The sequence below is a fragment of the Microtus ochrogaster genome, assembly GCF_000317375.1.
Source record: "Microtus ochrogaster isolate Prairie Vole_2 chromosome 14 unlocalized genomic scaffold, MicOch1.0 chr14_random_1, whole genome shotgun sequence".
Classification (NCBI taxonomy): Eukaryota; Metazoa; Chordata; class Mammalia; order Rodentia; family Cricetidae; genus Microtus; species Microtus ochrogaster.
The window spans coordinates 25372562-25392376 of record NW_004949096.1 but is presented as its reverse complement, the minus strand read 5'-3'; the positions used below and the strand labels follow the sequence as shown (position 1 = coordinate 25392376).

The window sequence follows — 19815 nt, the reverse complement described above, 5'->3', positions numbered from 1 at the left end:
AGGCTTAATGTAAATTTAAGTCAAAGGCGCTTGGATGTGTCAGGTGAGGAAGGCTGCACCTCAACTCTCACAAACCAGGGTGCACCAGCTACTTTCTTGTCTCTAATAGAGAGGCAGGGATTTCTGGAAGGGTTAGTAACATTCTTCTGAGGAGTAGATGTGGCCAAGGTATCTGTTGAACCTCAACATTCTTCCTCTGGTTTTCCACCGATTAGTAGAGGCACACGTAGAGAAGGAAAGGGTGGAAGAAGGAAGCTCTGCCTTATGTTCAGTTTAGAAATGTTCCCCCCACCCCAGCCAAGATAATTGGCAAGTTCTCTCCAGTCATTTACTTAGGACTCAGTCTATCTTTTGGTGCTGTGGCGATTCTTCTAGGAATTCATAGCTCTTCAGTTTGCCGAAAATAACACAAAGGATTCATGTACTGTTTTCCACAGGAAGTGGGATGGAGTTCAGGATGGGACTCACCTGCTCCTGAGGTGGTGAGCGGAACTCCCGTGTCTTCCGGGCAGTTAGGGCTGCAGACATGTTCAGGGCCTGCATGAGCTCATTGTAGCGGAATTTCTGATTTGCCTGAAGCTTGGACACATAAATGTCACCAAATGCCACAATAGCCTCTACTCGATGCTGCAGTTCACAGTCACAGAGGTAGCTGAGGAGTTCACACATCTGTAAGAAAAAGTGTGTGTGTGTGTTACATCCTTATAGAATGCACTTAATGCAAACAGATGACATTGCCAGTGCCCTACTTCATAGCCACTAACACCATGACTTAGGTCAGTGCAGTGATCCATCTAGTGTCATAGAGCAACCATGCAGCTACTGAATCCAACTCTACCTAAATTCAAAGATAAACTGTTCAGCCACTGAGGCCAGAGAATGAGAGAAATGAACTCACTGAAAATAGCATCTTCTAGAAGATGCATCCCTCAGGAGTCATGTTTGAAAACCAGAATCTAAATACTCACATGAGCATTGTTTTCCTTCTCCCACCTTCCAGCAACAGAAGAAGGGACAGCTGAAAAGCTTGTTTCCATCTCATCTTCCAGGGTGGGTGCTGACTGCACTGTTCAAGGATGGTTAGTTCTTTTGCTATTATAATAATCTTATCATTCTGTAAATTTAAGTTGTTCTAAAGAACGCTAAGTGTGAGAAAACTGAAGAGTTGGGGGAACTCATTCAAGTCTGAAAGTGTTTTACTTTCTAGTGATGGTCCTGACTCAGTGACAAGGATGTGCTTGGATGCATCCACAGTTAGGGCATTTCATCATGGCAAAAATATCACACACTAAGTGTTGTGAGTGACTATGAGCCAAGGTACCACCACCTTGGGGAGCTCAGTTGTGTCCTCTGACAAAAGGACTTTCCATGTTGGGCTTGCTGACTATTCATGTCCCTTCATAGAGAGAGAGAGGGTAAAAAGACCCTCACCTTACTCTCCAGCCATTTCCTCCCACGTTATACACACTGCCTTAATTGCACACAGACTCAGGAGGGCTAGAGTCTACAGGCCAGAAAAGATGAAGAAGAAGGAGCGGAGGGCTAGAGTCCATAGGCCAGAAAAAACGAAGAAGAAGGAGCTCCGTTTACACAACTAAAAGGAGGACCTCATTCTTCCTGGTTAAAGACTTTCCAGGTGTGGCCTGTTGGGGGAGGAGCACCCAGACCCCTCTAAGACCCCTTCACCTATGCTCTGCAAGGAAGCCCAATAAACACACTGGTTCTCCAGTGTGAACTTTGATGAGATCATGCCTTGGTTTGTCATCGGGATCTTAGGAGAAGGGATAGAGATGTTGCTTATAGCTCACCTAGGGAAGGAATTTTAGCAACCAATGGTTACTCTCTCACTAGATGGTATCACCATGGGATCCCTCTCACCTGTGTGGTCCATTGTCAGGTGAAGTGACATTATGCAGTGCATGACTGAATCTCTGATGTTCACTTTAAACATCCCTCAACTGGCAATCATAGATGCTCTATCTCAGAGGTCAGATGTGAAACAGAAGAACTTCAAGTACTGGTGAAAAGATCTTCACTCTTTTTCACAGCTGTGCACTTAAATGATTTAATAAAATGCTAATGTGTGCATGTGTGTTTGTCTATGTGTGTATGCCCATGTCATTATATATAAGCTGCATTTCTCCTTTATACTCAATATCCTGATTAACTGACTATGCACAAATCCCATTATATTAGAAGAGAGAACTTTTATCATAGATTATCTCACTATGGCACATTCTATGATATGGTGGAACATACTTTACATATTTCATGAAAACATGTTTGGCATTATCTTTCTGTATTATTTCCATTTTATAGATAATAACTCTAAGGTCTTGACTGGCTGCTGACTTGGTGAGTTTACATATCCAGTAAGCAGCGGCAGAGGAGGAAGAATAAAACCCTAGTAATGGCTGACCGAGGTGCACTGTTCTTCATCTTCCTTCCTCTTTGTCTCGGTGCCCAGAAGACAAAGGTTATCATCCGTACCATATAGCTCGTGCTAGCTTACACGAGGAAGCATTGCTTCAGATAGAACTGAAGACCCTTAGGTGGTACCAGGAGCATGCTCTTTAGTCTGTGTAACAGTTATGTGAATACTGGGTCAACAGGGCCCCATCATATTAGTGTAAGAACGTAGCTTAGTGAGAGTGGGGATGAGTGTGTGGTCCTGTATGTCAGTTCCTTGGGGGTTACTTTGGTTACAACCAGAGTCTTAGCCCTTTTCTAAACAGGTACCTCTAAAATAATCACCTTGGTCTCAAAGGCTCAGAGATGGGGGCAAACCCAACCCTGGCGAAGAGACTTCTACCTGAAGTCTAAATGTTTCAAAGTATCTTCCTGACAAAGGTTGGCATTTTCATGTTGGCTTGGGAAAGCTTAGAGAGTGGATTCCATGGAAAGAGGCATCACCCCAGGGACTCTCTGCATGCTTTCGCTTCAGCAGCAGACTCGGGCTTGTACCCAGAGTCCCCATACCTAGGCTTTCCTCTCTCCCTCCAGCTCACTTTACCAGAGCATGTCAGTTGTTCCCAGTTACCTGCAGCTTGACAGACTCGGGCAATCGGGTCTGCAGCAAGCCTTTGGCCGGAGCCTCCTTGCTGGCCTTTTCTCCAGCCTCCACTGCCTTTTCCTCGACTTGGGTCACTTCTTTTTCTGCTCCCTCTTCTATCTCCCCGCTGTGCTCCCCAAACACAGAGGGATCAATCAAGAGGAGGATCTGACGAACATCATCATCATCAAAAATGCCCATGACTAGCAGGGTTCCAATGAGCTTCAGCACAGGTACAAACTGGAACTCCACTGAACCACCAACAGGGTCTCTGATGTGGGCCCCGCTACAGTGCACGGCCTCCGTCAACATGCTCAGAGCCTTGGTTTTGAGGATCTCCAGGGGAATCTCAGGGCTCTGCTTCTGATGCTCCTCATTAGTCACCACGAAGCAAGGAGTCGAGAACCTGAAGCCTGGCTTAAGGCACGTCCTCAGGCCCACCCCGGGCAGCCCATGCCTCTTGGATTCATCTGGGTATAGGCGGATATTCCTGGTGGTGTTGGTGATGGGGATGATGTACTCATTCTTCATCATCAGCTTCCTCTCCTTAGCGTTGGCCAGGTGAATGCTAATGAGCAGGTCATAGAAACCGGCTCGGAGGAGGCCAGGCAAGTACTTGTTGTCAATGGCATAGAAGAGCTGAGAGAGGTCCACGTGGCTGCACAGGGCATAGGCAACCCGGCTGTTCCCCAGGGCACACACGGCGCTGTAGAGCCTAAGTGTGTGGTAATGGAACTGCATCAGGTCCTCCTGCTCACAGAGCTCAAGGATGTCCACACACCTGAGGGAGACAAAGCAACCAGCCATTCCACGGTGAGACACAAGTGTCAGAATTCAGTGGAGCCGCCCCGCAAAACCCCAGGGACCTCAACCAGAGCAGCAAAGGCAGAGGGACAGAAATCTCTGCCATGCTCCTCCTCTCTGTCCCATATAACCTCACTCTTACTCTGGCAGCAGTGTGGGTGGCCTTCTCTTTTGCTGTGTGACTGAAGTGGCTGCAGCTTGGAGTATGTGAGCAGCTTACCAAACTACACATGCAGAAAGTGAAAGTGCTGGGATTGAATCCAGTCATAATCCTTTTAACAAAGGGACACAAGGACCCCAAGTCCTAGTTCTCTAAGTCAAACTAGACATGTGAAATTAAATATATGTCTATTTTTGTGAAATTAAATATATGTCTATTTCAGTATCTCTTGTATCTTAATTAAAAGCATGGAAATATTTCCTGATCCCTGGTCTTCCGAAGGTACCATGACTGGGGCATCATGGTGTATTCTCTACTGTTTTTGACTGGATGATGAGATGGGAAGGAGAAAGGATAGAACTAATGTATTGTGGGAATGAACAGTTATCTTGGGATAGCTTAGGAAACACTGAAGATGTTCATATTGCCCTTTGGAACTTCCTGGCTTCCCAGGACTGTCCCTTTCTCTGTGGGTCCCTCTAGTACCTGTTCTCCTCCGGGATGTGGAGTGCCATCATTTGCAGGGGTTCTAGGCACTGCACCACCCAGCCATGGCGCTCGCTCACCCGCTCTGTCTCCACCTTGAGGAAGCTGCTGGGCATGCGACTCCACAACACTGGCTGGATGGTTTGGACATCCAGCCGAGGTGGACACTGTGGGGTAGGGTTCTTCTCTTCACTCTTAAATATGGCTGCTGACAAGGGCATTGCATTCTGGGACAAGGTAGAAAAGACATCAGAGAAGAAAAGGAGCTCATTATAGGGAGAGTCTCAGTTGCCAGGATCATGTACCTGGTGCACAACCGTCAATTAAACCAGTCTAAGTTAAGAGGGGCGATCTATCCTGAGGCTCGCCAAAGGCTTTACTGTCATCAGTTAGGATGGCACGCTGTGGGTTACGTGAGAAGTAATCACTCCTTTCCGTAGCCAAAATGGGTGGGAGAAAAGGAAAATGAGAAGGTATACACCATCCTTGGGACCTCCCTGCAAATTATAGAGGCCCGAGAGAGGCATGGGGGGTCAATGACAAGCAAGAGCTCTTCCCTGCCTTCTGATGCCTGGGATGTCACCATGATGGCCGCTGCTGCCTTCCCTTGGCATGGGTATTAATCAAAGGGACAGATAAATACCTTTAGTTTTCCAAGTTCAAACTGAAACAAAGAAGTGCTTGTAGGCTGGAGGAAGACTGCTGGGAATACTTTGGTGTTAGGCTCCACCTAGAAACCAAAACAAATCAAGTTTTGCCCAGGGCTGTGGGAATCAGTTTGCTTAGTCACAGTAGTAGTCGGCCACCCCATTCAAGTTCAGCTGAGAGGAGACAACTGGCTGGCTGGTCACTCCCCACTGCTCAGACACTCTCAGAGACCCAGTATGTCTTACTTGAGACTGTCACTGCTCCAGCTCTTAAATCCCTTCTGCTCTGGGATAAAATATCTTACACCCTTCCCTTTACTTCCTTAAGTACTTGCATCCAGCTTTCCCTGGAGTTCAGGAGCAGAGTCATAATGCCAGAAGCTTCTATTACTCACTAGCCAGGAAAAACATGAATGGCTACTCAACAGCTATATGTCTGGGTGGTGACTCGGGATCGTTGCTGAAGGCAAATGGCAGCTCCAGGACACCCTGCAGTCAAGATTCTTAACCTGCAGTCTTATTGAGATTTTGGTACTGCTACCTTGGTGGGAGAGCTAACCTGGGTACTATTGTGAGTGACATCCCTGTCCTGTACCTATTATGTATCCGTGAGCACATTCTAATCCTAACAATTAACAAGGCCTTCTGACATTGCCAAATGTCCTGGGCTGGGGGCAGGCACACATCACAGTTGAGAATTGATGCTAAAAGGGCAAAGACTTTGAAAATCTTTATTGGAATACGAATCTTGCCTTCTCCCTGGGATGCCCTGGATGTTTCTGTAGCCCCTTTCACTCTATATACTTAGGTTAAAAGGTTTGAGATTCTCTGGTTGGCTTCCAACTGCACCTTGCATGACTGTATGAGGCATTTGCAGGTGACATCAAGGGCTCCACTTATTATTTGTTTATTTTGATGTACACAAACTTAGACGTTATTCCTCTACTACCATTAAGTAAATGCAGTCACTGGGGGATTGTTCCAGCTCTCTCTGCTTATAAATTCAAGGATGAGTAGCTATATCAGCAAATTGGCTATACCCTGAGAATGCATTACCCCTACAGCCTTCATTTTATATCTAGCAAACAGAAAGGTACCAAACATGTGGAGGCTGTCAGTCTTTGGGATAAGAGCCTCATCTAAACGGACTGGCTTTGGAAAGCAAGCTGCCTTATAGGTGGTGGTTCCCAGCCTTTCCAGGACGGCTTATTGCAAACTTCATAAACTGCTCAACCAAAGTCCATGCCTGACTTAGGAAGTGCTCTGAAAGCCTTGATATAGAATGTTTTCTTGTGCTGAGCATACTCTCGCCATGATGAACAGTGTGGATTTTGTTTAGGACTAATTTGGGCTTCACAGGGTATACAAGAGGAGAAAACGATACTAGTGATGTGTTAAACATTATTCTAGAAGGTTCCGGAGGACCCTCGATTTATTTCTGAGATTATGCTAATGGAAATTGCATTACGCATGTGCAAGGAAAGCTGTTAGCCATTTGAACTGAACCTGGAGAAAGGCATGGGCTTTCTGTTTGTTGTTTTCCTTTGCAGAGGCAGAAGAGGAAGTTGGAGAGATCTGAATCATATGAACATGATGCTTTGAAGGCGAAGGGCTCATGTGAAAGGATTGTAGGCACACTCTGCTAGCAGCCTGAGCCCAGCAAGGACATAGGACCTCAGAACAATAAACCTACAACATGAAAAGCTGGGTCCTGTTAATAACTCAGAAAAACTCAGAAAGGGGTTCTTTCCAAACCCCCAGAGAAAAGCCTGGCTCAGCCAAGCAGGTGCCTTGGGTTTTGCCTTGTGAGAGTTTGAGTGCCCGCAAGCCTGCTCATCTACAATGTAATGAACGTAGGTCATTTTCAGCTGCTAATTTTATGGCAATTTGTTAGTCAGCAAAGTAGATACAAGTGTTTCCCCAGCCAAGTCAGCTAGCCTGACGACACAAAATATCAGTGAGTGCTCATGAGGTACCAGCTGCTGCTCCGTGGACAGTGAGCACGGAGCTGGGCCCTGCCCTGGGAGGACTCTCCAACTGGAGAGGGTGCTCCCGTGCAATGAGCAGAACCTGGACTCGAGCTGTCGTGGACTCCCTTCATTTTTGCAGCTAAGGTTCTTCTTAAATCACCGACTGATCTATTTGTCCTTGTGCTCATACATGCTCCATTTCTAATCATGTGTGAAGGTCAGGCCCTAGAAACTAGCCCAAATCTCCAGCTAGCCTCCCTCCTAAATCTGAATCTCACAACTGGCTCTGCCTTTGTACTGCTGTGGGACAGTTCCTCATGACTGACGCTTGAGTGTCTATTTTAGTTCTCACTTTCTACTGATTTTATTAAGTGGGAGAGAGAAAGGTTTTCAGATTGCATACACCATTTAATGGGAGGCCTGGAAACACTGTTTAAGGGAATCTGTCTCTCATTATTTTGGTCCATTCTGAATTGAGGGCCAGTGTATAAATATTGCTGTCCCATTCCTCTTGAGATAATTGAAAAATGAACATGACTACAGCTGCGGAATAATAATGTTCCAGCTGCTAGGGACCAGACACATAGCTGGGCATGCTTCTGTCTCATGGAGATTAGAAGGGGATAGTAGAATAGGAGCCTGCCCTAGCAGAAGAACCCTGCCACTATCCCACCCAGCAAAGTTCATTAGGACTAGGACACTGAGCAGCAGCTGAAGACTTTAAATGTACAAAATAAGGAAGATGCTCTAGGGGGGTATGTTCCCACCCTGCTCAAAGAGCATAATGATCCAGCCTGATGCTACCTAGGAATCACTGTGCAGGATGTGATGAAGCAGCTGCAGCATCCTTCTCTTGGTTGTAGCGTCTTGTTAGTTAGCCTCATCAACTCTTCTGAGACAGGCAAGTCACTTCTATCGCAAATGCCACCTTGTCTTGCTTTTAATTTGCTAGTGTTTGCAGATCTCCAAAGTCCAACTGGTCACAAAAGTTATTAGGTGTTCCAGAACTCTCTGCAGCTCAAGAGGGACCCTTCAGTTCAACCCATTTCAGAAGGTAATGGGAAAACACTAATGGATTCTGAAGGACAGTAGTAATGTATATAAAGGCTTCTCAAGGGATTTGGGCTGAGGGAAGCATTTGGCCTGATGAAGCCAGGAAGTATTAGAAGGGTACTTTGCTCTCTTCCTCAGAGCCTGATTTTACAAATGCTGCTTTCTGGAAATGACTGGGCCCTCCAGCTGTCAGGCAAGCTTGCCAAGTGTTGACTGTACTCCTCATAGGAGGAGGTTCTGAGTGTGCCATTCACCGGAGGAACCGCTGGAGAGACAGGTAAACAGCGTCCCTGTCAGCGAGCTGCTCCTGACAGGTAGACAAAGTTTGGTCTACCCGTCATTTTTGATTAGTGAATCTGTCAGGGCTGGAATGACTATTCTGTCTGCTATCCACCTTGGTCCATATCCCCAAGCAGAGGCAAGAGAGCTGGCTGCTTATGGGTCTTTCAATTTAAAACCTGTGACCTGGGGCTGACCAAAGAATCATTTTTAAAAATCTATTATGTAATAACAGGGTATTGCATATCTTCTGTGGTTATTTAAATTGCTGACACTAGAAGACCATGTTTAGCTTCCTTCATTACTGCACATCACTCTCATCATGAGCCCTCCCCTAGTTCCCCATTTCCTGTCTATATCTCCCTCCCTCTCCAAATGGAGCCCTTGTTACCACTCATCAAGCCCACTGTTATTCCATCTGCTGATCCATTGTGCCTCTCTAGGTTACTGCCCTTTTCATTCCCACAAAACCAAGGTTTTTCCCTAATGAGGCTCTGCTGCTTGTTCTTCATGGGAGAAAGGTCTTCTCTAACTTCTTGAGCAAACTTTACCTACACATACATGGGACTCACTGTCCTGTGCTTAAGGAGTGTTGAGATTGCTAGTATAGAATGTCCTATTGTGGGCTCTGTGGGGCCCTAGGCTCACAAAGTACTACCAGGAAAGATCGACAAACAGTTTCCTTGTTTCAGTAACTTGAGAAATGCTCGGTTAGACAGGTTTTTTTCCCCTTGAAGTATTTTCCAGATTTTAGTAGACTAGATATTAATAAAATTCAAGAAAAAAGAGAATACATGATGTTTTGCAATGTTCACATAGCTATAAAAAAGAAGACTTCTGAATTCGTGGCAAATGGTAGGTGAAAACTGAAGGCTTTCCTGGGGAGTTCTATTGAAGTTTACAGTTTATGAAATAAGAAAACACGTGACTTGAAAAAATACATTTTAAGGGATCACCTTAGGTACAATTGGGAGTATAACCTCTCTGTAAAGGGAATACATCAGTTTCTATAGGTTTTTATTTTGAGTAAATAGTGTTTTATTTTTTTAATTTATTTATTTATTAAAGATTTCTGTCTCTTCCCCGCCACCGCCTCCCATTTCCCTCCCCCTCCCCCATTTAAGTCCCCCGCCCCTCAGCCCGAAGAGCAATCAGGGTTCCCTGTCCTGTGGGAAGTCCAAGGAACCCCCATCTCCATCCAGGTCTAGTAAGTTGAGCATCCAAACTGCCTAGGCTCTCACAAAGCCAGTACGTGCGTAGGATCAGAAACCCATTGCCATTGTTCTTGAATTCTCAGTAGGTTTTTATTTTGAGTAAATAGTGTTTTAAAGTGACTGTTTCTGTTCACCTTTTAAATCTCCCATTATATCTAGTACAAACAGAGTAAAAACAGCAGAGAAATATTTTTGGAATAAATGAATGATCTTTCAGTGCTCAATAAAGAGAAGCTGCTGTTTCCTCTTGAAGGATGACCAGTATATAAAAATCACCCAATAAATACACATACTTTTCTCTGTATAAAATACAATCACTCTGTTCTTGTTTATTTCCTAATCTAATGACCAGTATTCCACATGGACTCACCAGCTGGTTGGGGGAGGATGATAAAGGCTGAAGAAAATGAAAAATATTACTAGCCCAGGCCCAAAGCCCAAAGCCCAAACAAAGCCCAAAGCCACAGCTCAGCCCCAGAAGCCACACCTACCTGGTAGCAGGTACCGAGTTCCTTCCCATTAGCTGAAAAGGACAACATGCCCATTGCCAGATCTACAAGGCAGCCAATCTCTAGGTCTACATTGCTTCGACTTGATCTTTGGGAACTAGCAACAATGTCCCCACCCCAGACCATGTAGCAGTTGCTGCGTTTCACACTGAAAAGCAGAGAAAAGGGAGGAGTTACAGAATATAATTCCTATATTCTGGTTTCTAATCACAATTCTCTTGTAAATTGCCTGCAAACCCTCTCTATGAATGTTTATCATTATCCCTACACAACTGTTTTCTTGAATGAAACCATTCATTGTCAACTAAATTTACTCAGGCATGAACTGCTGTGTGGGGTGATGGGGCAATATGGAGGATCATTATTTCCCAACTCATTAGCAATCTGATCTTTTGATACCAAGGAGGGTAAGACTCCCATAGGGACAGAAAATCAAGCCACAGAGAGGAGACTAACGTTAGGCACATCTATAGAGGAATTTGGTATGAGAAGCAGAAGCAGTAACCTGGGTTCACTATCCCTCTCCGATATCCATGACCACAGCTCATCAAGTGCTTGAAAACTTGGTCCATATTTCTTTGACTGGCAACTGGGTTCCAGACAGACCGCTTGTCTCCAATGGTCTCCTAGCTCCTTGACCACTACACTGCACTTTCTTACTCTAGAAGTCCGCAAGTTACACTACTAAATAGCCTAAATAACCGTGTAGGTTTTTCTCTCGCTAGCTGTGCACCAGTTTTCAGAGCGCAGAACTCTATGTGACCATTACTTTTAAAAGCAAACAATGGTGACCAAAAACTTTTAAAGGCTCCCAAACCAAGCTCTTTATCATTTTCACTTTTGTGGTGACAGGAAAAAAAAAAAAAACCCAGGCTCCTATGCAGAGTAAGGAGGGGTTCTACACCCCCAGCTCTCATTTCTTAATTGCAGAATTGCATACCCAGGGAGAGCTTTGCAGAAGATAGGCTATGTGAGATGTGATCCTCAGAGCCTCTCACAATGGCTGGTGGCAAGAACGGGTCAGCTCTGCCTCCCTGTCAGCTCACCTGGGGTGCAACAGCTGAAGGACCTGGGCTTTTGAAGTGATGTGATGTGGCCTTTATTAGGTTAAAGGACAATTGATTCTCTACTTGGTGTTAGGGAAACCCCTTTGAGCACATTGAGGCCAATCAGATGTGGCTTGGCATGGGTTCCCATTGTGGCTCTCAGCAGTGGGAAGGAACCCAGACCACGTATTCAGGACAGATCCTTGAATCCTACATCCTGAAGGCTGTTTACCTCTCTGAACCATTCTTTGGAAAATCCAGGCTGGATTAAGAAATTCTGTTTTCTTCTATTTCTAGAAGTCTGCCACTTTCTCCTGTGAGTGGAAATCCCCTTTCATTTTCTCTTATTTGGGGGCAACAATGAGGCTGCTTTCTCAGAATGAGTGCAGAGACCTCTACAAACTGTGTCTTCCAGTTATAGCCATGGGTAGCTGATTTCTATAAAGCTCGAATCAAGCCATGTTATCACTGCTTTTTAAATTACAGAATTCAATTACTGATGTATTGAGCTGTGTATTGTGAAGTGGCAGGCTTTGTGTATATTTTAAAGATACCAAATTTAAAATGCCCCGAAACATGTAAACCTCAATTCTGTTTTTATTGCTTATTATGTCAGACAAAGAACGAAGAATTATTGATCACCACAATGCACCAGACCTTGCCTTAACTGCTGACAATAATACTTGATATTTATCAAGTACTGGAGGCAAGGCCCTGTCTTAAATATTCTTTTACTAATTAACTCATTTACTTCTTACAGAACTCTGGGATTTGAATGATTATTCTCATTTTATATATATATATATATGGAAATCAAGGTTCAAAATTGCATGGATAGGAAGAGACTAAGTATCGAGCTTGAGTTCAGAGCCTGTGCTTTTCACCATCTGCCCACAGGGTCTGTCATGAAGGTGACAAGACTCACCTGAGATTTCCTATAGACAGAAAGCACTGACTGAAAAGGAACCCTGACTTGGTAGGGTGTGAAGACGTACCTGAGAATAACCTACTACACCTTGGAACATGGCCTCACATTGGAAAAGATGTTCCAAACCCAAAGGATAGAAAATAGACAGATGAGAAGACATTGTTTTAAGGTCATGTTTGGATACACCCAGGCATTGGTTTTCCCTGAGAGCAGTGTCAGTGGACACTGGAGGACCTGGGTGGGCCTACAGCATAGTTTCCCCAACTAGTCCTAATGCCTACTCCTTAGTTGTTATTCACGGGTTTTACATTTCCCCTTTGCATTCTTTATGCTTTCAGGTGCATCAGCTCTTGCGATGAGGGCTTCTGATTTGTCAGTTGATGTGCGTTACTGTTCATCTGTCAATTCCCATCAAACTAGCTTCTCTCAGGTATGCAGGCGCTTTCTGATGTTGTAGAAACAGAGGCCTGCCTCAAAATCATGGAGCGAATGAGAGAGGGCTCTCTGGTCACAACGGTCTACCTTTATCTCCCGTCACTGGGTTGTGATTTATATATGTGATGAAACGAACCTGTTTCTCCAAACACTCCCTTTCCACTGTCATGAGGATCCCAGTTTCCTTAATGATTTAAAAACAGTTAAGTACTTGTTTGCCTTTTAAGACAGGCTGGGATGCTTTCTCTACCTGGGGTGAGGGATGATGTGTAGGTGGCTACTCCAGGGAGGAAGGAGCCTCCTGGGAGCACCCCCTCCTTACCTTTCATGGACCCGGCCTCTTTCATCTCCCAGAGTGACAGTCACGGTACAGTTTTTATTCAGGTCAAACTTTTCACTGTACAAATGGTAGTCCGGAGTCACCCATCCAACCCAGACACACGATGGATCCTGCCCAGCAAAAATGCGGATAGCGTAGTAGCATTGCTGTGGAGGGAATAACAGGATGTGTGAGGGGTGTCTGTGTCTGGGAGGAGAGCTGACAGACAAAACCATTCAGTAGCTCACTTGGCTCATTTTTATGAAGAAGTACACACGGAATGTTTCTTTTCCTTTTCCTGAGCTGGATCTCACTTTGTAGCTCAAGCTGGTCTTGAACTTGTTGTACCCCTCCTTTCTTAGCCTGTGTCACCATGCCTGGCTAAGGCAACACACTGTTGAGAAGGTATACAACGCTACACTCTAGACTCAGAACGAGGCTTTTGTTTATGTGAAATCTTGAGAAAAGAGCTGAAAAAGAAAATGGCTGTATCCCAGCCACCAACTCTCTCTGTGTGCCTTTATAGGCAATGGTGAGGACAAAGTTCCCAAAGAGGATCGTACAATCTGTGAGGCTTATCACCTTCTCGTATTAATTGCTATGCACCAGGGAAGGCGACTACTTCATTCCTTTCTTTATGACAATGAGCAGGTATACTTATTGTACTGTGCCAACTTTAACTTTTCTTGACTGAGACCAGAAAACAAAAAGAAAGAAAAAGAAAAAAAAAGGAAGCATAGTTAGAGAAAGCTAGGCTTGAATCTTTGGCACAACTGATTATTATTCTGTGAACTTGGGTAAGTCTTTTGTCTTCTCTGTGCACAATATCACATATCTCAAAGGGGTTATGATTAAGTCAAATAAATGGAAATTAAATGGGACTGTGCATAATTGCTGGACCGTAGTGCTCAGACATAGCAGGGTTATGATTTGCTGCAGCAAGCATCTTGGTTTTGATGATGTTTACTTTATGAACTCAAGGGGAACTTTACAGAAGGGGCGGCATGTATTTTTCCCATGGACACCAGCTGCTGAGGGGGCATTGAGGAAGAAGGAAACTAGGAGGCATTTTTCCTGACTACTGTCGCTGCGGAAAGGAACCTGAAGTAGTTTCTCTCCTCCGGGATGCCTTCCTGCCCCTTCTTTGATTGCTTTCAAGATTGCTCCTGGCACTGAACAGAGACAGTAGGGAACCAACTCATAGAAGTTGACACAAAAGAGCAAACAAAAGGATTTAATTGGGACTCTTCCAACTCATGTTTCTTTCAATCAGAAAGGCAATGATGGGTCCTTGGGGGCAAACGGGCAAGAAGGACACATGATGCCCAATTAGGAGCTCCGGGTTGAGCTCTGCTTTCTTTCCCTTATTCGACAAACACCATAGAAATGTTTTGGAAGGGTCCAAATGTTATATTAGGAGACAGAGTAATTGACAATTAAAGAAGATCTCTAGACAAATCTTTGCTGTGTGGGGCATATTACCAGGGAGAGCAAATCAAATAATTAAAGCCATAATTGAGCACATTTACTTACTGTTGTTGTTTGAGAGAGTATTTCTTGCATCTGTTTCCTAGGGGGAGGTAATGCACATTTTAGTCATCCGGTTGAACAGAGAACCCCACAGTTCTGACAGGCAATTGATCTACCTTTAACGATCAAGGCAGGCTTAGGAAACTGGCTGTTTTCTATACACAAGTGACTGCAACTGGTCTTGGGAGTTGCTCATTTGTAAGCTGCAGCTACAGGCAGCACTGTGACTTCCAGCATTCCCCTGCTGCAGGTTGTAAGTTAATGTGGAAAAGGATGGGGTGCTGTAATAACATGGGTAGAGAATGGGTTGCCATGCTCCCTCAAGCAGTTGTGCTTATTCAAAACCCTGGTGGAGAGCGAACTGCTACAAGAGATTTGGACAAATCATCGGACACCAATGATTAAAAATAGACATCAAAGGACAGAAAGCCAGCAGAGAATTCATGCCTTATCAGGAAGGAAGAAATCACATAACTCGAGAGGCACAACGAGGCAAGGTTGGAAAATGTCCATAGCTATGCAAAGGTGGCAATTGGCCTTCTGAAATTTCTCATTTCAAACATAAGCAGTCTTTCTGCTCCCAAACCATGAGAATTATGAACGCAAAGAAGTCCAAGCTCAGAGATTCAAAGGAGAGCAGAAACATCCTCTCCAGATGTTTAGCTGCATGGGCTATTCTGTTTAGCTGCATGGGCTTCTTAATTTTGCAAGGCAGTTCCACACAAAAATGGCCTTGCAGGAACTTACTCACATGCACACACATAGAGCCATTTCTTTGTGTGTGCATGTGTACAGGTACAAATGTGTGCACGCATGCAGGGGCACATGGATGCATGGATGCACATGTATGTACATGAGCATGAAGGCCAGAGATCAACCTCAGGGGCTGTTCCTCAGCCTCCATCTACTTTGTTTTTTGAGAGGTTTCCTGGCCAGTGAGCACATGAGATCTTCCTGTTTCTGCCCCTTTAGAACTTGGAGTACAGGTATATGCCACCATATCTTTCTTAAAAGCAAGCAAGCAAGCAAGCAAGCAAGCAAGCAAGCAAGCAAGCATGGCTATGGAGACCCAGCACAGGTCTTTACGCTGTCAGCAAACACTTTACAGACAGACCTATCCCCCGAGCCCTCCACATGCTCATTTCTTTACCTAGCTGAAAGCAGCGAGGCCACCATAAACTCACTTCTTAAAGCAAGCAAAACGTCAACCTAAGAGCAGGTAGAGTTGGTACCTCTGAGAGTTACAGGACTGTCCCACCCCCTCACCTCTTCTGGAAGGCTTCACTGTCTAGACAAGGGCTGTGGCTGAAAGAGGAGTGACATTCGACGGGCATGCTCAGGCGGCAGTAGATCATGTTGGCATTGCTGTTCTGCGTGCCGAATGTCTTGTGGGTCACCTTGAGGCACGGAGGGCTGTCCATGGTGCCATCAATCCTCACAACCTGGGAACATCAGCATGAGTCCTTAACCTGTCATATAGGAGGGTGTGACCTTGACCCTATCCCTCTGTCTCTCACCAACCTAACATAGAGTAAGATATTCTGCAAACTGTGCTATTCATGATGTGGGCTTTGTCTGTTGAGAAACTTGGGCTCTGCTCTTGGCTGGAGAAATTAGTATTGTAAAACACACCCAAAGGTTCACTGCAAGACCAAGGATGGAGAACAAATATTGGATGATATAGTATGATGGCCACATAATGCTGATCTTTTAAATTAGAAGGTATATATTGAGGAAAGATTTCCATAGTCAGAGGGTATCATGAGAACATTTTACAGAAAGGGACCAGAAAGTCCCAAACTCAGGAAGAGCCACAGAAGCTCCTCAGAGGATACTTTCACCTCTCAGGTTTCTATCTGTGCTTGAGTCCTAGCCTTAGAATTTATGTGCCTTGAGCCTTCTCTAGATCCTGAAACAATTCATGGCTTTGGAGCACAGGTTCTATAGAGTGGTAACCAGCAATATTAATTACATTCTTCATAGGTGTATGTGTGTGTATTCATGTGGGCACACGTGTGTGTGTAAGCACAAGAACATATACGCACCTGTGTGTGGAGGTTAATAATAATAATAATAATAATAATAATAATAATAATAATAATAATAATAATAATAATAATAATAATAAATCTGCCTTGAGAGACAGATTCTCTCCTTATCCCGGAGCTTAGGAACTAGGCTGGGCTGGCTGGCCAGAAAGCTCCAGGGATCTTCCCGTCTCTGCCTCCCCAGCACTAAAATTACAAGTGCCTTCTATCACACATCCTATTTTTCCCAAGTCTAAGATCTATCAGTTTGCCAGAGATTGTGAGACATCCAGGATTTAGAACTGCACTTCTAAAATAATGGCTATCCCACAACCGGAGAAATACAATCTACCACAGAACATGGGGGTTAACAGGGGAGGAGCATTAAGAGCAGCTGCTTGCCAGGTTCAGACCTTCTAGAGGAGAGGTGGGGGGCTTAGAGTCAGGTTGGAGCAAACCACTGGCTTGAACCCAAGTAACACTGCAATGGAGCTGGTCCATTTGGAAGCATTCTTTTTTCTATGTCCATCAGAGGAACATTATGGTGGGTCTCATCAAAACAGATCTAGAACCCAAACTTGGCTTCTTATAATATTTAGTTCTTTGCTCTTCTTAAAGGTGGAAGTACCATAATAAAGTTTCACACTGCAGCTTATAATGCTAGTAACAGCACTAGTGTAAACAAGGCCATAAAGATAAGTTATGAGCATGGAGGGACACACATGTTTATTACATGAATGTCAAGTAGGAATGTTAAACTTTGGGAGGAAAATAATATTGAAAGTGTCCGCACACTAAAGTACCATGATAATGTCATTGTAGGAATATTGGCAAATAATCTGGTGTGTCAGTCTAAGAAGCAGTCTGCAAAATCATGTACAATGTTGTTGTTTCTTGTGAGATATTGTAAGTTAAGGGGATGCAACTGTAGCTATGAAGACCCCAGGCAGTGGTTGGTAGGCAGCTAGGGTAGGGACTTAGGTAACCATTTTCTTTGATGGGAGACTTTGTGAGAACTTAGTGCCTTGGTCTACTTGCCCTGCAGGGACCACCCATGGTGTAATGTTACCTCTATGTGAGGATGATCCTTGGGCACATTCACGAATGTTGGGAGGCGCTTGCTGAACCACACTGCCACATCTCGGTTCATATTTACCGCGAAAGGCTCAAAGCCCTCCTGGAGGCCACACATGGTATAAAATTTGAAGGTACTGGCATCTGTCCCAAGATTCATGCGGCCAATCTGTGACAGCCCCAGAGAGCAAATGGGCACAAACCCTGTAGAATAGAGATTGTGGCTTTAGTGCAGAGATACCATTGAGGGGAGCTGTGGAGAAGCTGCAGTTGTACTTCCTGCTTGGATTGGGAGTTCCATGAGTCAAAATGGAAAACAGCCTTTGTCTGTCTTTTTAGCACACAAAATCAATAACAGGAAGCTGCCTGGACACAATACTGCCCTTAGTATATGGGAGAGAAAAGTGGATTTTGTTCAAACTGATTTGTGGAAAAAAAGTCATGTAGCTAAGAATATTCTCAAGATGGAAGAGTAAAACAAATACGAAACAAGTGAAATCTATTATTTATGCCTCATTTAAAACTGATCTTAGGGCCTAGAGAGATGGTTGAACAGTTCAGAGTACTGGATTATCTTTCAGAGGACCCAGGTTTGATTGCCGGCACCTACGTGGCAGTTTACAACCATCCCAGTGCCAGGTGATCCAAAGCTCTCTTCCAGGCTCTGCCCACACAGGATATGCGAATGGTTCACAAAATTCATGCAGGCAAAATATCCATACATGTAAAATAAGTAGACACAAATTGTGTAACAACAACAAAGATATGGTGTCTGGCAGGGCACACCTGTAATCCTAGTCATTGGGAGCCGAGGCAGGAGGATCCAATGATTTAGACCAGTATATTTACACAGGGAGTTTGAGGCTAGGTCAGACTATACAGTAAGATCCTGCTTTAGAAAATAAAAACACAACTGAAAACAAAATAGACCTAAAGCAAAACAATAAAAAACAAACAAACAAGAAAATGATCAACAATGTGAGAGAACAAATATGTCAATTTCTTTTAATAATAATTTTAGATCTTTGGTACACACACTGGAATTAGTTAAAAAATGACAGTATTGATTCTACTCTGATGGGGCTAAATAACTGTTTTACCATTGAATTTGAGGCCTACCCCATTGGAGGGAATCCTTGGGAATGTAAACGTGGTTAAAAATACTTGGCCCATGGAAGAGCAGCTTTTATGTCCAAGTGGGGTAATTCGGTGTTGTTCTTCAGCATTGATATAGTGTCTAGCTGCCTTCTAAATATTTGTGTTTATTCCCATGGAGAAAAGTTTTACTCATGCTTCAACAGAGAAGTCTCTCTGTCCACCGAATGTTGGTGAATGCTCAAAGTGTGGAGTGCTCAGCATGAAAGAAGACGTTCATCATTTATACCATTCCCTCCAAAACCATTCTAGAAGTATCAGTGGAAAAAATGTAAGAGCCAGAAGTCAACGAGTAGGGCTGTGACATGCCGTCCTCTAGGAAAAAAACAGATGTGGGAGTCCCCTCTCTATGCTGTGATTACCATTAATGAATAAAGAAACTGCTTTGGACCTATAGCAGGGCAGAACTTAGGTAGGCAGGGAAAGCTAGGCTGAATGCTGAGAGAAAGAAGGATGGAGTCAGAGAGAAGCCAAGGAGTCTCCAGAGACAGATGCTGGGAACTTTAGCTGGTAAGTCACAGCAACATGGCAATACACAGATTACTAGAAATGGGTTAAATTAATATGTAAGAGTTAGCCAACAAAAAGCTAGAACTAATGGGCCAAGCAGTGATTTAATTAATACAGTTTCTGTGTGATTATTTCAGGGCTGAGCAGTCGGGAACGAACAAGTGACCTCCCTTCAACAAAACACTGTAATTATAAACTCATTGGTAGTGTGGATGTCTACACAAAGTTTGCATAAGAATAGGCCTATCAACAGTCAGGCACGGATGGAGGTGAGACTTAAGGGGCTTTACCCCTCACTAATAACTATTTGCTCTTGATAGATTCAGTAGCAGCGGTAGTTAAAGCCTTACTTGTGTCCTTATTGGCGATCCCATGAGTTCCAATGGTAGTTCCAATCTAATGGTCACACAGATAGCCCTAGTTAAATAAAATGGGCCACAAAAATCAAACCAAAAGTCCAGAACCTGGGCAAAGAACTCTGAGGGATGTGAAGTCACTGACAAGATGGGAGGGAGAGAAAAGAGGGTTGTTTGGGGTGTGTAATAAGAATATATGCACAAGCCGGGCGGTGGTGGCACAAGCCTGTAATCCCAGCACTCGGGAGGCAGAGGCAGGTG

At 44.3% G+C, this 19815-nt stretch overlaps 1 protein-coding gene across 1 annotated transcript in view; it reads right to left on the bottom strand.

Annotated features, from left to right (window-relative positions):
* The window catches only part of Ryr3 (ryanodine receptor 3), a 571876-nt gene that overhangs the window by 185876 nt on the left and 366185 nt on the right, over positions 1-19815 (bottom strand). The window contains exons 29-37 of the mRNA XM_026787730.1: positions 17529-17737; positions 15699-15874; positions 14436-14472; positions 12906-13069; positions 10157-10322; positions 5146-5232; positions 4503-4729; positions 3041-3833; positions 469-669 (exon numbers count right to left, since the gene is read on the bottom strand). Of these exons, the coding sequence (XP_026643531.1) occupies positions 469-669; positions 3041-3833; positions 4503-4729; positions 5146-5232; positions 10157-10322; positions 12906-13069; positions 14436-14472; positions 15699-15874; positions 17529-17737 (2060 nt within the window). The remainder of the gene's footprint in view (positions 1-468; positions 670-3040; positions 3834-4502; positions 4730-5145; positions 5233-10156; positions 10323-12905; positions 13070-14435; positions 14473-15698; positions 15875-17528; positions 17738-19815) is intronic.